Source organism: Dermacentor variabilis, chromosome 2 (genome assembly GCF_050947875.1).
Source record: "Dermacentor variabilis isolate Ectoservices chromosome 2, ASM5094787v1, whole genome shotgun sequence".
Classification (NCBI taxonomy): domain Eukaryota; kingdom Metazoa; phylum Arthropoda; class Arachnida; order Ixodida; family Ixodidae; genus Dermacentor; species Dermacentor variabilis.
In genome coordinates this window covers 113,592,297-113,607,312 of record NC_134569.1, presented here as the reverse complement: position 1 = coordinate 113,607,312, position 15,016 = coordinate 113,592,297, and the positions used below count along the sequence as shown (strand labels likewise).

The 15,016-nt window shown below is 48.1% G+C and overlaps 2 protein-coding genes across 2 annotated transcripts in view; both read right to left on the bottom strand.

The window, feature by feature from the left end:
- Nucleotides 1–674: 674 nt before the first annotated feature.
- LOC142570410 (solute carrier family 22 member 7-like) lies at nt 675–3,008 on the bottom strand. The gene is made up of 2 exons (XM_075678795.1): nt 2,035–3,008; nt 675–2,004 (listed from the first exon to the last, which is right to left on the bottom strand). Exons 1-2 carry the CDS (start codon nt 2,878–2,880, stop codon nt 1,138–1,140), a joined length of 1,713 nt encoding a protein of 570 aa, XP_075534910.1. The 5' UTR covers nt 2,881–3,008; the 3' UTR covers nt 675–1,137.
- A 7,821-nt stretch (nt 3,009–10,829) lies between these two features.
- LOC142572581 (venom carboxylesterase-6-like) overlaps nt 10,830–15,016 on the bottom strand; it is a 36,567-nt gene continuing 32,380 nt past the window's right edge. The window contains exon 10 of the mRNA XM_075681798.1: nt 10,830–14,932. Within this exon, the coding sequence (XP_075537913.1) occupies nt 14,557–14,932 (376 nt within the window). The 3' untranslated portion in view covers nt 10,830–14,556. The remainder of the gene's footprint in view (nt 14,933–15,016) is intronic.

Genomic DNA, 15,016 nt, shown 5'->3' with positions numbered 1-15,016 from the left:
CAAACATTCAAAGACACAGTACTGTCAAAATATAGTAGAAAGTGGTCACTTAAGACTGCTAAGATCGGGGTGTTCGAATAGCCTGTCAAAGGCACTCACGACAAGTCCCTGTCTGCGTGTCGTCCGATTTGTCTGACAAATTTGTGAGCAGCGCGGTAGCGTCCTTCATAGCCGCTGCCAAAACATTCTACTGGCAGCAGCGCCAATTCGCCTTCCTGATGCGGAGTAGTAGTGAACTACGTCCGGTCGGTGCACCTCCTTTGCCGTCACACCCTGGCCATGCGTGTGAACTAGGCCTGCGTAGCGATCATGAATTCATGCAGACTCGCCCAACTCTCATTGCCCTCCCTTCTCTTCTTCGTTCCTTCCCTTGCCTGCCTGCCCGAATTTTCACGCAATCACTTTCTCTCTCTCCCCGTCTGACGGGCTTTGCCCATTAATGAGGGCGCAACTTAGAACCCTTCAGCATAGGTGCACATGAGTAATCTTGGGGAGCTGCGTTAACAACAGACGCGGTATATTCAATGTTGCAAAAAGTTCCATCAGCATTTCAATTCCCGAAAGATGCAGTTGATTTTAAATCTATCTCGTTTTCAACCGTGTCGTCGTCAAAATTGTTATTGTGGTTTTCAGTAGCACGTAAGGCTTCTTTTTTTTCGAATACCCATGTGCAAGGATGAAATTACTTAATAAAATAGACTGAAAAGGCAAACACGACCAAATAAAGTAGCCTGGACTCAGAAGCAGCTGCACATTAGAAGTAAACGGTAGGCAAAAAGTATAGGCTAAGCTAATCTTATTCTAGGTTCAGGAAAGTTTATCGTACTTTCTTTCGCGATAATTATTTATTGCCTAAACAACGTAGCACGATGGACATCGCAAACAGGAGCATTATACATACAAATGTTCACAGAAAGCTAGCTTTAAAACCACACTAAAACACCAGATCATCAATTTCGGCTAGTCACGGCTTGCGCCTCATGATAGAGGAGATAAAGAAACGATGCTACTCAGGAACTTGAAGGCTTTCGAAAAAAGAGCAATAAACGACAGAAAAACTACCGTCCTACTTCGACAACCATCCACTGGCAACATTGTGCCTCGCGTAGTGTTCACTGCACCAAGAGAGCTCGAGCTCTAAGGCTGTAATGATCCGCGTGATTCCTTGCGCTTGTAACGGCGGCTGCGGCTTGAGCTCGACTTGCTTCCGCTCTCAGAAGAGGTCTTCGTGTTCTTGCGCTCACTGAGCCGCGTTTCGAGCGTGGCCTTCATGAGTTCGATGTTCTGCTGGGTCTGAACGGACAGTCCCTGGCTCGCCATCTTGGTGCACTCGATCGTTGTGGCGGGCGGCAAAATGCGCAGCGTCAGCAATGAAGCAAAAAGCAGGCCGCCTGCGGCCGCTGGTGCCAGGTACTCGAGGCCGGCGTTCTTGAGAAGCGAGGAGAACAGGGCGCATCCGACTCCCAGGCGACCGCAAGCGATAGTCCAACCGACGGCAGTTGCACGCAGTGCGGTCGGAAACAGTTCCAAGACGTAAACGAAGCAGACGACGGCGCCAGAATAGTACAGCGCTATGTTCGTCTGCAGCAGCACCTCCGTGGCGGCGTCCATCTGGCTGAACACGGTCAGGCAGAGAAAGCACTGCACAACACACAGCGCGGCAAATAGCACGGTGATCACTGTGAGCATGGCCAACCTTCTCATGAGCAAGTGCGCAATCGCATAGACCGTGGAGTTGAATGTGAACGCGATGAACGGAACCCAAGGCGTGTATAGTTGTCCTATGGAGAAGGTGATTGCATACAGGGCGAACGAGTTGGAAAAGAAACAGCCGCACAGGACCAGGGCTCGCCGTCGGATGGAGAACATGCTCAGCAGTTCTTCGGCACACGTGGACTTCCGCCGATTTATCTTCTTGGTAGCGTCAGCCTTGAGCGAATCAACCAGGCACGCTGCGTTCGCCAAGGGAAAGTGGTTTTTTTCGGCAGCAGCGATCACAACGCCCTCTGCTCTCTCTTACATCCCGTTAGCTACTAGCCAGCGAGGCGACTCGTCAACCATCAGGAAAGCTGGCAGCAGAACCAACGCTGGCAGAATGAAAACACACAGCTTTCGTTCCCAGCGCAGGTTCCAAGGCACCAAGAAGAAGTACCACGAATCGGACGCCAATAGACCGAACGTGGCGCTTACAGCTATGTTGAGCGGCCTCTTGTCGTGGATCGTAACCTCGAAAAGGGAGATGGCGGAGGAGGTCAAGGTCAATAACGCGCTGCCCGAGCTGAAGAACTTGACTACCGCGTGTGCTACGTAGTCGTTTAACAGGCAAATCGCAACTGTTGAGACAAGGAGCACCCCGACCGCCGACAGAAGCACGGGCACCCGGCCGATGGTGTCCGCGAAATAGCCGGCTGTCAAGACAAACACAGCGGGTCCGGCGTTTTGAATCGCATACATGATGGTGATGAGTGCCTTTCTTCCGCAGACCATGTTCCACTTACTCACAGCCGTCGTGTTGACCCACTCTTCGTCGTACTCCCACTCTTGGCAGGGCACGGTCTGCGTGTCGTTAGGATTGTGCGGGTCCTCGTAGACAACGCACCGTCCGATCTGTCCGCCGACTTCGCGAGCAGCGGTCGCGACCTTCAAGGCAGCTGCCGAGTCGCTGGTGTGCGGCTGCTTGCACCTGTATTGCACGCCTTTTGAGATCAGCGGGAAAGCCAAGGCGTGTATGTTCGCCAAGAAGGCGCCGAGTGCGCAGAGCAGCATCAGCCGCTTCTGGAACGTGCCGTGCCCGAAGGCATCATTACAGTCAAAATATTCACTGGTAAACAAGTCCCTCGAGGTTGGCCTGGCTGGACTGAGAAGGGCTATCCAGTGCATGATGAAATGCGACGGTTGGTCTTCTTTCTGCACTTGGAAAGCACATGAGAACGCAGACGGGCAATACGAGCCTCCGACAACGCTCGTGCTTCTTCTTCCTCTTCTTCTTCTTCTACCTCTTCCTTTACTCATGGTGATGATAACGATGATGATCATTCAAAGATGGCACCTACCTACGAGGGATGTTCCGAAGGTAAGTATCGTCCCTTTTTTTTAAGGAGAAGGTGGTACACCAGGGGAAAGAAACAAGCGCCATAACAATCAACGCCCGTTGCTGGCTCAACAACAGAAGGAGCGTCAGCGGAGGAGGAATGACGCATGCGCACAGCGCCGAAGAAGGGAGAGTCGCTGCCGACCAGCATGCCCGAGGTTATTCGATTAGAAATCGCGATTGCAGACAATCTCTGCTGACATCTTGGTCGCCAATGGAAGTGCGTGCTGTTATCTGGAATGAATGGACACCTGCTCCCTACACTGAGAGCCTCACACTCAGGAAGTCACTTCCAAAATAATGTTGAGGTGGAGCAGGCTGTGCGACAATTCTTTTCATCACAGGGCACCGAGTTTTGCCAGGATGGCTTCTTCAAACTGGTTACACGCAATGACAAATTCATTAATGTCGGTAGTGACTAAGTGGGAAAATAGTGCAAGGTGTATAGTTCATGATGCCATAGTGCCTTCTTTTTCAAGAATGTTTCCATATAAAAATAAATGACTAAACTTACTTTCGGAACGTGCCTCGTATAATGGGGAATGCGCGAAAAATCGATTGTTTATGCACACGAATTAGGAGTTCAGGAAAATGAACTTGTGAAGCTGAGACTGCAAATATAAGAGAAGTGTGTGTAATTGAAAAGTGATACCAGAGGAACGGGCTAGTACATCTTAAAATAAATATAGAAAGAGAGCATGCCACTGGAATAAAACGTAACGAATTTAAGCACTCTATACGACATCGGTGATAGCAAAGCTTACCCTCAGCTAACGGCCACTGTGCCTTGGTCATCGCTTTAGAGGAAAGACCACCTGGCAACGCCGATCATTCGGCCAAATCCTCCTCTGAAATGCAATATTTCAATGACTGCATCCCCCTTCTTCTCGATTCCTAGCAAGCAGGTTTAAAACATTGGTGCTGTAACAACTAGTGACTCTGTACTGTAAGCGTTGCGCACACCCACAGTGCAGTGTACAGGTATAGCCGTTATGGGGCTCTTTCGTCGATGTAGTTGGCGTCTTTCGTTTACAAAAAGTTTGAAATATTTGTGCAACTCAGAACACACACGCATATCGTAGACAGCGAAGAGCTGTTGTGCAACAATCAGCAGGCTGGTACATGGGTGATAACGTGCAAATGCGCTGGGTAGGCAGCTACATCATAAGCTTCGATTATAAAGTCGTTGATGGTATGGTATGAAAGACTTTATTGGGTCCTGAAGGTCAACCCTATAGGTTGACGCGGGCCGTTCTCACGTTGGGACTGTCAGGCCGAGCCCTTCAGCCACATCGCGGGCCTTCTGGACTGCCCGTAATTGGTCAGAGAGTGATTGATAGATTGATGACAGTCATTGATAGATTGATTGGAACTTTTATTAGAAGGGATCGATGGACCGTGGCCTAAGATGGAGGTAAGGGATCAGGTGAAAGGAAGGATGCCTGCCACCTTCGCAAAGGACAGCAAAGCGTTAATTCTTCTGGTGGCATCTGCTTGCGGTGCTGCGAATGTAATTTCTAAGGTCGACGCCAAGGTGCACCTGATGATGAAGATGATGATGATGACTACGGCGACGACCCTTCTACGCGTAATCATTCCTGCCCTCGGAATTTCTATCTGCAAGTATCAACTTCAAATCGCTTTCTGTTTTCTTTTCGCACCTTTACATTGCTCATTTCTCGTAACCTCCGAATTCATAGTTGATCCACTGTGGGTATGCGCCGTCCACATGCAGGACGACTACAATAACAACCGTGGTACTGTGATTAACAATGTAAGACTTTTTTGAATTATTTTGATGTAGAAGCATGGAAAACTTCGCCCTGATTGTGTTCTTAAGTTTTATTTCTCCTAATCCGTTTCCGCCAATCTCCCATAGTGGGGACTGGCCAAGCCTCCCTTCTGTCTGCTCGTTGCTGGTTGGAGGTTGTTTGGTTTATTGTGGCTCATACCGAAACCGATACCCCGTGCTGTTATTCGCTTCAAGAAGAAGGAGGAGGAGAAGAAAAAAAAAAGAAGAAACTTTATTAAAGGTCACCGCGGCTAGGTACAGAAATTTCGCTATATCTCAAAACTCTCCAACATCCATGCTAACACCGTCTTCTGATTTCCACTATCTCGGCTTCCCATGGAATAATAATTGGTGTCCTTCAAGACAATTGGAAGTTTCTTTTACAAGATTCAGATGTCGTATACCTCCTCTAAATTTTTGCTTACACAGGTCTGGTCTCGCTATGTCCCCTCTATGTTCTTTTTGCAGTGCACCTGAAACTATCAAACATTATTTTCTCTCCTGCCGCCGCTTTCTAAGACAAAGAAAGCTATTACTATACTCATTCACCAAGCTTGGGCTTTCGCTAACCTCGCCAACAATTCTTTTTTTTTGGTGCGACCTCACTGGGATCCAGCCACAGGGATGCTTTTCTTGCAATTTAAAATTTTATTAGAGAGACAAAAAGAGTACCTTGCTGAATTTCTAAAAATTGTCAATATTTTCTATCATATCATTTATTTAGTTACCTTATTTTATCAATATTCTTAACAATATTTTTATCACATGTCTAAATACAGTTCTAGTCCCACGCTCCACTATTTAAATCTAGTTTCACTTTACTTCTAAGCATACGAAAAACCACCTGCTTCTTGGCCAATCCCCCATAGTGGGTATGCGCCACTGTCTGGGACACAAGACTTGACAAGACAATGGCCCGGCAGTGTTTGTTGTGGTTGCCTCAGGTGGCGGCTCGAAGTCTTTGGACTCGGGCCGGCGTCTTAGGCTTGCCGGACGGCCCAGAACTGGTCTTCCAACTCCGAACTTTTGAGAGCCACCTCCCAGCGGTGGCGACGCCGCTGGAGAAGGTCCCCGGCGGCCCCCGCAGCTGGGGCTGTGTCGGGAAGAAGCGAGCTCGAGGCTTCCCATACTCTGGCAACGGCCGCGGTTATGGACGCGTCGCGAGCGGAGGTGGTAGATTTTCTTTTGTTTTTTTATAATGTGTTGGTGTCACGGCCATGTTGTATTTTCCGCAATCGGGTTGATGCGCGGATATGGCTGCTGTGTATACGTGTACATGAATATACTCCGGTGTATTTCTTCCCTCCTATGTGATACGTGACCACCCCAGCTATGGGCGTTCGGAGCAGGGGTCCGTTGAGACACTCCGTGCGCTTGTGAAGTGTTCGTGTATCTATGTGCCCACTGATATTTTGTTCTTGTTTTTTTTAAATTCTAGCCTGAGTAATGCATTTGACATTTTGGAACAGCTGGCTCTAAGAAGTCGTACCTTCTCATCTCAAGCGTCTAGTATCAAATAAAAAAAATAAGGATCTTTTATGAGGCCGTGACACCAGCCTGGTATAATTTCTCATAAATGACCACGTTTCTGCAGGTAAACTCACATGATATAACATCCTTTAGCAAATTATGCATGTTATTTCTTCTTTTTCTCCCTTGGTAAAACTTGAAGGACGCTTAAGCTTCGCCATTAAGAGAAGAACGCGATAGCATTCAAAGGTCCCTGTCTGCTTCTCACGCTTCCCGGCAAATGCAGCGCGTGTGACCGTAATTTTTACCGGGAAGCGCTCGCGGCGAACGCTATGCATGAAGGAGGGCTTTCTTGTAGAAAAGCGGCCTCTTGCATGAGCCGCGATGGATGGATGGATGGATGTTATGAGCGTCCCCTTTGGAACGGGGTGGTGGCTTGCGCCACCAAGCTCTTGCTACTGTGCTGCCTAACACGGAGGAAGGAAACCAAGGAGAGGCCCTACCCCCTCCGCGCGCTAGGAGAAAAGTGTGGCGGAAATGACGTAGTAGGTTCTCATTTTTTGCTGCTTTTTAATTTTTTTTTGCTGTATGGCCACGCCATTTGGGCCACAATGGCGGCGTTGTTGTGGTTTTGAGCGCTCACACATGTTGCTCTGGTAGGTTTCGTGCCGTGGCAAAGGCGCTGTGTGGGTGGGTTTGCGTTAGTCACCGTGTCTTGTTGCGCTGTGTTACCTGCACCGTGCTCTGCCGGATGTTGCGCGAGCGCGCGCGCTCCGGGCGCGAAACCACGCGCAGCGCGGCGTGGTTTCGCGAAAGATGCAAACAAGAGAGGAGGGTGGCCCAAAAGGCGGAGCATCGCCATGAGCAACGCCAACTTCCGGCTTCACTTTTGCTTCACAAAGAGTGACGTCAGGGCCTCTCCCCAGTCTCCCTCCTCCGTGCTGCCTAATATCCTACCTAGGTTAACTAATGAAAAAAAAAACACGAACTACCACGTCCAAATTTTCTGATACCCTATTGCGAACTGTGCTTTTGTACGTCTCCGTCTTTTGTCGTTTCCATACTTTTCTTCCACCAATCCTCCAATCGCCTCTTACTGATGTCTATTGCGGACCTGTTTGCTTTACCACTGCTCACGCTGAACCCAAGAGCTTCAAGGAGGCCAGTGGTGCCTAAATCGACCGCTGGATAGACGTCTTCACATTCTAATAAAATATGCTCCGTCGTTTCCCTAGCTTTACCGCAGCAAGCACAGGCTTCTTCTTCCTTCTTATATCTCGCTTTATAGGTGCGTGTTCTAAGGCATCCCGATCTCGCTTCGAAAAGTAATGAGCTTCCCTTTGAGTTATCATAAATGGTTTCTTTCCTAATTTCGTTTTTTCCCCTTAAGTAGTTACTCATGGCAGGTTTCTTTTCCATTGCCGCCACCCATGAGATTAATTCAGCCTCTCTGACTTTCCGCTTGACCTTCTCTGTTGCTGTGTTGCCCACCCCACAGGCCGCATACTTGCTGGTAAGCTTCCTAGTTCTTTTCCTCCACTGTGAATCAATGTTTTGCCTATACATATACCTGAACACTCTTCCAGCCCATTTACTTTCCTCCATATTCCTCAGCCGTTCTTCATACTCAATTTTACTGCGAGCTTCCCTCACTTCAAAACTAGTCCAGCCCATATCCCCTTGCACAGCTTCATTTGTAGTCTTCCCGTGAGCGCCCAATGCGAGGCGACCCACTGACCTTTGGTTCCCGTCGAGTCCTGATTGTACCCCTGATTTAAAGCAAACAACCGCATTTCCAAAAGTAAGTCCTGGAACCATTACCCCTTTCCACATACCTCGGAGGACCTCGTACCTATTGTATCCCCATAGCGCTCTGTGCTTCATTATGGCTGCATTTCTCTTCCCCTTGACTGTTATGGTTTTTTCCTGTGATGCGCCGAACGCGAGCGCCATCTGAAAGTCTTTCAAGGAAGCGGGCGCGCCGCTCCGTGGACTCTGAGATATTTACGCGCCGGCGTGCTCAAATGGCGGACGCCGTCTCTGGTCTGTGCATTGTAGAAACGCTGGAAAAGGAGTTTGCTTGAGTTTTCGCGCAACATAATTATGTTTTCTCGTATATTCAAATTAGAATCCGAGAGCTATCGTGTCTGTAGGTTGTGTGTGTGTCGTAGTTTACGATTTTTCCCCGTATATTAGCTTGAGAAATTCAATTAGTTCAGTGAATTCTTGGTGTCTTATTAGCAGCCTGGGTATGTGTGGCTTGAAATTTTTTTTCCGTAGCGGCGAACGACGACACCAGATTTTTTTTGGCCACGGGCTCCTTAACGCTTTCGCGTTAAAAGGCGCGCGTCGCTGATGGGCACACTTATGGCGTGAGCGGGATTGGGGAAAGTAAGTATTGCACTGATGATCATGCCCGCCATATGAGGCATTTTATTATATTCCTTCGAGATTATATACCTCGGAAGACAACAGACACTTTAGGACTTGTTTATCAGGTCCAAGAAGAAAGGTATCTCTAGTGCCCCTTTAAATGAGCATTCGACATATAATATTTCTTCACACATATCCAGGCTTGGAGTGTAGTGTGAACGAGAAAATAACAGAGAAATACCCCGACGATATTTATTCCAAAAGTGTGGTCTTCGTTAGCCTCCTTTTTTATCTTCCGACGTGATCTCGTGACTCAGAAAAGGTGCGCGTGGGCCTCCAGTTATATTATCGCACACGGCCGCACTTGTGTCATTCGGCAGTCCGAACACACGTCTGACGCAGTCAGATGAAAGTGAGTTCTCGTCTGACCTCGGACGTCTCTGGTTTGCACATCATTCTTTCCTAATTGCGGCAGCTTGGTGACCTGACGCTCCCTTCGTGGTGCACCTGGCTGAGAACTGATTTTTTGGGACAACAGCGTTCTATAATTTAGACAACAGCGTTCTATAACCAGCAGGGCACTTACATTTTCCCTAAGAATTTCGCTCTACGTGCGCAGGTGGGAGCGTGCGCACAAGTCGCATTATGAGCATCTATTCTTAAGGGCATTTAAAGGCCAGCTGCTACAAAATTTCACTCCAGCTAAATTCGTGATATATGAACAGCACGTACTACTGAAGCATTCTTGGGAAAGCTGCAGGGCTGGCATCGTCTATCCTTCTTTTTTATTTGGAGCCTGTAAGTAACACCTAAGCAGACGACGCACACACTTCGTGGGTAGTGGATATGACGTCAATCCCATACCGTCGCCTAAAAATTTATTTATGTTTTTTTTCAGTTCGCCTCGGACAGCCGGTCGCGGGCGCACCCTAAGCTCGAACGCGCACACCTTGGAGCCGCGCTCGTTCTAAACGTCCTGGGCTCTGCGCCACTTCCGTCGAGTTGCAATGATATCGTTTTCTTAATTTCCATTATGTAAATCGTCTAGCTTTGCGAGCTTCCCGTGGCACTCGTATTGAAAAAAAAGTAAAAAAGTTTGCGCCCAAGATTATATATACCCGCACAATCTGAAATTAGGCTTTTAGCGGGGTCCCGTACCCCGCTGTACCCGCCGCGGTGGCTTAGCGGATATACGGTGTTGCGCACGAGGTAGCGGAAACACATCCCTGCCGTGGCGGCCGCATTTCGACGCGGGCAAAATGCAAAAAACGCCCCGTGTCCCGTAGCTTGGGGCCACGTTAAAGAACCCCAGGGGGTCAGCATTGAGCCAGAGTCTCCCGCTACGGCCTGCCTCATAATCAGACCCTGGTTTTGGCACGTCGAACCCTAGAATACTAAACTCCGTTGCACTTGGCCTTGGGGCTTCTGGCGTTATGAAACCGAGTCATTTCACGAGCTGCCGAATGAAGCTTTTTTTTGTATAGTTATCAAGCGAACTTTCACCTTAGTCCTCGTGACTTACTATGCATGTAAACTTATGCTTCAGGAGCGAAGGAATTAGACAGCTGACCCGTATCGACGCCGAAAAGAACCGCGAGCCGGGGCTTCGCGTGCCACGACCAGGCGCCATCTTTATTTTCTTCTCATGCGGGTGGGTGCTCTCCGGGTTCTAGGCGCCGGCCAAGGGACGGCGCTACGTATACACATCGAACAAAAAACCAGGCCCGTACTCATTAAAGGAATCCGTATAACTCTGAACTCTTCCGAAGGGCGGGTAGTTGCGACGTTTGAGACACTAGCGAAGATGTCCGCAGCGTTGGTAACGTTCTCTTGGAAGTGGCGAACGAAAAGAACTCGGTGAATTCAGCCCATCATTTTTTTCCCTGCCAGAGGCCAAGCTTTACAGGTCATCATCCGCGCCATTAGGAAAGTCGAAATCACAGTGACGGCGCTGAAAGTAGCTATTAGAGAAGATAAAGAATCGTATTCAGTCTACAGCAATGCGTATCGGTGGGGGAAAAAAAAGAAATTCAGTCATTCTAGTTGGATGTGTACACCAATTATACGTTGCAGAAGCATCGCCATTAAGGAAACCACACAAAGGTAATTTGTTCTATCTGACACCGCTTTATTCTTCAATGCAGGGAAAAGAAAGCAATACCTTACACAAGGATTATAGGCTATCATGAAGACGATACGAGCGGTCCAGCCGCCAATCCCCTTTTGACTTTCAGCAGAACGCCATAATGGAGCAAAGCCGGCAGGGATCTAAACTTAGATTAGCATCCGCCAATCGGGAACCGGAACAGAAGTAACGAAGTATTGCTCTGGGCGATGTTACGATCATGAACGCGCGCACACACAAAAATAATGGCTGCCGTTTGGGAATGCTCGTATTAGGTCGTAGAAACGCTGGACCTGGCACAAACCGCATACCAGAGACTGTAGAAAAAGTAATCACAGTAGGTATTCTGGGTCTGTCTAAGACAACGAGCAAAATTACTTAAACAAACAATGGAGCTTTCAGCTTCCATTCCTTAAAAAGCTCCTCACCAGGCTCCACCGGAAATTTCGATTGTACGTCAGAAGTTGTAAAGCGCCGTATAGAGAGCGTTATGCCGCAAAAAAGAAAAGAAATTGTAAAATGATTAATTAGTAGGCGAGGTACAAACAAACGAAAAGTCATAAAGCAAAAGAAGCGAGGATGCGAATTAGCCTCTCCGCGAAAGACTCTCTCCCATTGCGTTGGCCGAGCAACCGCAAGCGAAGCTGTTCTCCTATAGCTGCCTTTTCCAGCATCGCAGCCAAGAGTACTCCTCAGTTTTTTTTCTTTGTTTTTTTAGGTGACCACCTTCGCCTCACGTAAACTCCACGGCCTCCGCTTTCTTTGTTTTCTCTCCTTTGTTTTTCTTTTTAATTTTTTTTTCCACGTGGAGCATTTCCAAGTATCCCCGAGTTCAAGCTGCTGCCGCTGATTATTTGCGCAGTGCAGAAGCCGTGGTTGTGGCGCGAAGGGCCACACGTACGAAATCACTTCGTGGGAAGGCCAAGTCGTCGATTCGAGAAGATGTGTTCTTTTTGTTTGAATTTGCAGTTGCTTTCGGTGGCATGCGTCGGTGTAACAAATGTGTACGCACGGTCTGCATCGCGTGATCTACGCCTCACGTGCTTCTGCTGCGATGTCCCAACCCTGTGAGAGGCTTTTTATTGAATAAATCGACGACAAAAACATTCCACTGTCGATCCTGAAAGTTCAGAAGAAGCACATCGTTGGATTTAAGAGAAAGCGACAGCTAGGGATCAAAATCACGTTCACGTCTTCATCTCAAATGCAGAAACTCTTTCTTGTGCAGCCGCTGAACAGGTGTTTTCAATTGTTTAGGAGGTAAAGCTGAACTAACCGACTGTCGGAAGTAGCGATTTTATTGAAGGCATCAAGATTTCGCAAGAAGCTTGACAAAAATTGATAAATTAGAATTTGAGAACCGAGTTTACAACTATAGTACTTCGCTAAATGGGATAGGTATATAGATACTATCACATTTCTACAAGCTGCAGCTATTGACTAAACCAAGTAAATACAATATATTAGTCAACAGCTTACATGAAATCGATCCGCTGCTTACATGTGCTTCGGGAAATTCATGCCAAAAATTATTGACACGTTTCAGTGCGACCAAAGGCATATATTATCCACTTTTGAAATCATAACTGATACTGTTCACTAATGTGGTTTTTGATTCCTCCCGAGTCAATAGAATTAAAAGTTGGCAGGGCATCTTTCTAGAGTTTTTTTTTTTCACCGCCATAAACTTTTGCAAGTTGGAAGCCTAAAATTAAGCATTTGCTCCCAGCAGTCAGTCGATTCTGATTTTCTCTTTCATATGTAACAAACATTAAAATGTGGCTTACTTTCTTCATTTACACTTATACAGGAAGACGCTTCTGAGCTGAAGCTCCCTCTTGTGCGCAAGTGCGAATTCCATGTCATTATTCTTGTGAGTGCTATAAGTACCACGGCTGTATGTCATATACAAGTAAAATGATATAAATACTATGTTCAGCGAAACCTTGAACGTGGGCAAAATAGCATGAAGATTAGCACTACCAAGAACACTTATAATATTTAAACACAATGCGCTTGATGACAGCAAAACATATTTTTCAAAAGAGGACACACATGATCGACGTAAAAACACGGCAGCCTATAGTTCCAACAACATTGTAATAAGTCGGCGAAAATTTATGCTGGCTCTCAGCGCTGGCACACAGGTGGATTTGAACAAAAGTTCGAATGCAAAAATATGATAACTAGCTATGAGAGCCGGTAATTCAGCCAAAGGCACTCGTTAAACAACAAACTCTTATCACTCGTCACTAACGCTTTGACGTTTGCAATAAAAACTGCTAGCTCTAACAGGACCTCTACAGAAAGGCTTCATTAGGGACAATTGTAAACAAGCGGTAATCATATATTTCGCCACAAAGCATCAACACAACCTACCGACGAATAACGACATCGAGGATGACTAGATATTGTTTCGACTGATTCAATCATTATTCAAAGAAAGAAAGTATGACACAAAAATACAGCCAGGTAGATGACGTCGCCAGCTTCTTTCAACACATCGAAAGTTTTACGACTTTTACAACGAGGATTAGTATCCCATCCACACGACGGGACAAATCTTGATTTCCGTGCCGGACGGAGTATCATTTCACTACACATCACGGATTGCTGTTGGCACCATCTAGTCCACGACGTACGCGGACGGAAAATGCGGAGGCATACCTGACATGCGGATATCAGCAGTCAAACTCCGCTAATTTGCCCTAGAAGGCCTTGTAAATGTGGCAACAAGTGCTGTTGCGTTTCCAGAAAGACCATTTTTGAGGAGACGAATACTCATCATCATCCAGTTTGGACAAAACAACATACATCGCTGTCAACAGCCCTTCCTTAGCGACATCCATGTAGACGCTACTCTCGAACCAGTCTGCCGCTAGCATTCGCGAAGAGGGGGGGGGGGGAGGTAGACAATAAAAATACGTTTCCAGCTCCGCTATCTGCTCGCCAGGGCCGTCGTACGTATGCTCTTCGAAGCCGGCCGATCTACGGAACTACTGTCTGCGGAACAGTCTGCGGAGCAGTCCGTTGTGCGGGCACAGGATGATATGGGAAGACGTCAATTTACAACGTGGTCGTCGGACAACGTCTACATAAAAGACTGGGTCATGTGCAGGCAGAGGAGTTGGGACGCTAACACAGCCCTTCTTCGCGATGGCGTCACGTTACGGCACTCAGGCGTGAAAAAAGTCACGCAGCGAAATTGCACGGCAGTTGACCGATTGGAAGTATAGGGCGATCGTGGCATTAACTGTTAGCCGTCACACTTTCGACGAAGCTGGCGTGCGAGACAGATGCTATTTAAAAAAAATGTTAATGTTTCAGCAATCTCAAACCGGCGCCCCACAGGCGTTACGCTTATGGTCTGGGCGCCTGATTGCCGCCTCTGAACGGCAGTGAAATGTGCTAAGCACGACTATGAAAACAAAGTAAGTCGCTAAATGCGTCGACTGTGAATAGCCAAGGCGATGGCTTTGCGAAAACGAGCTCACTCCTTCGTATGAAAAGAAAGTATGAAAGATGAGGGCGGTAAAGTAGCTGTGAGGGTAGTTGGCTGCTGACGCATTGCCTTAGTCAAGGCACTCTGGCCATTTCGTTGGAATTTCGCTCCTGCCCCACAGTGTTTCATTGCACGCATGTTTCTCTTTAGTATTTCGTCGGGCAGCCACGTACGTCGGCCGGAGAACAGTGGTAACCGCGGCCCTACAATTTCACGTCCTGCGTGACCGGTCGAAACTCGACGCCCTCTCGAGAGTTGAGCTTCCTCGACCTCTGCTTCTGTCTCCGGTAGACGAAGAAGGCTGCCAGCAGCCCGACGATGATGAGCACCAGCAGCACGACGAGCGTGGTGGTTCCCCAGGTGGCCGCCTTGAAGTGGGTCGCCTCGCGCGCGTTGTGGTACGACGCCCAACTGGTGCGGTTCAGCTCCAAGTGCAGGTCGGGCACGAAGTAGTTCCAGAAGTCCATCTCCTGAGGACGGTACGGCACGCCATCGGACAGGCCTCCAGGGTACGCCAGCGACATGTTGGTGTACTGGCGCAGAGCAGGGTTGATGGGCTGCAGAATTCCACCGGGCGCCCTGCGTGGCGGGCATTGTTCGTTAACGAAGCGCAAATCGAGCCGGCATTGAGAGCAGAGCGCGTAAATGCCGCGGCAGGGTGTA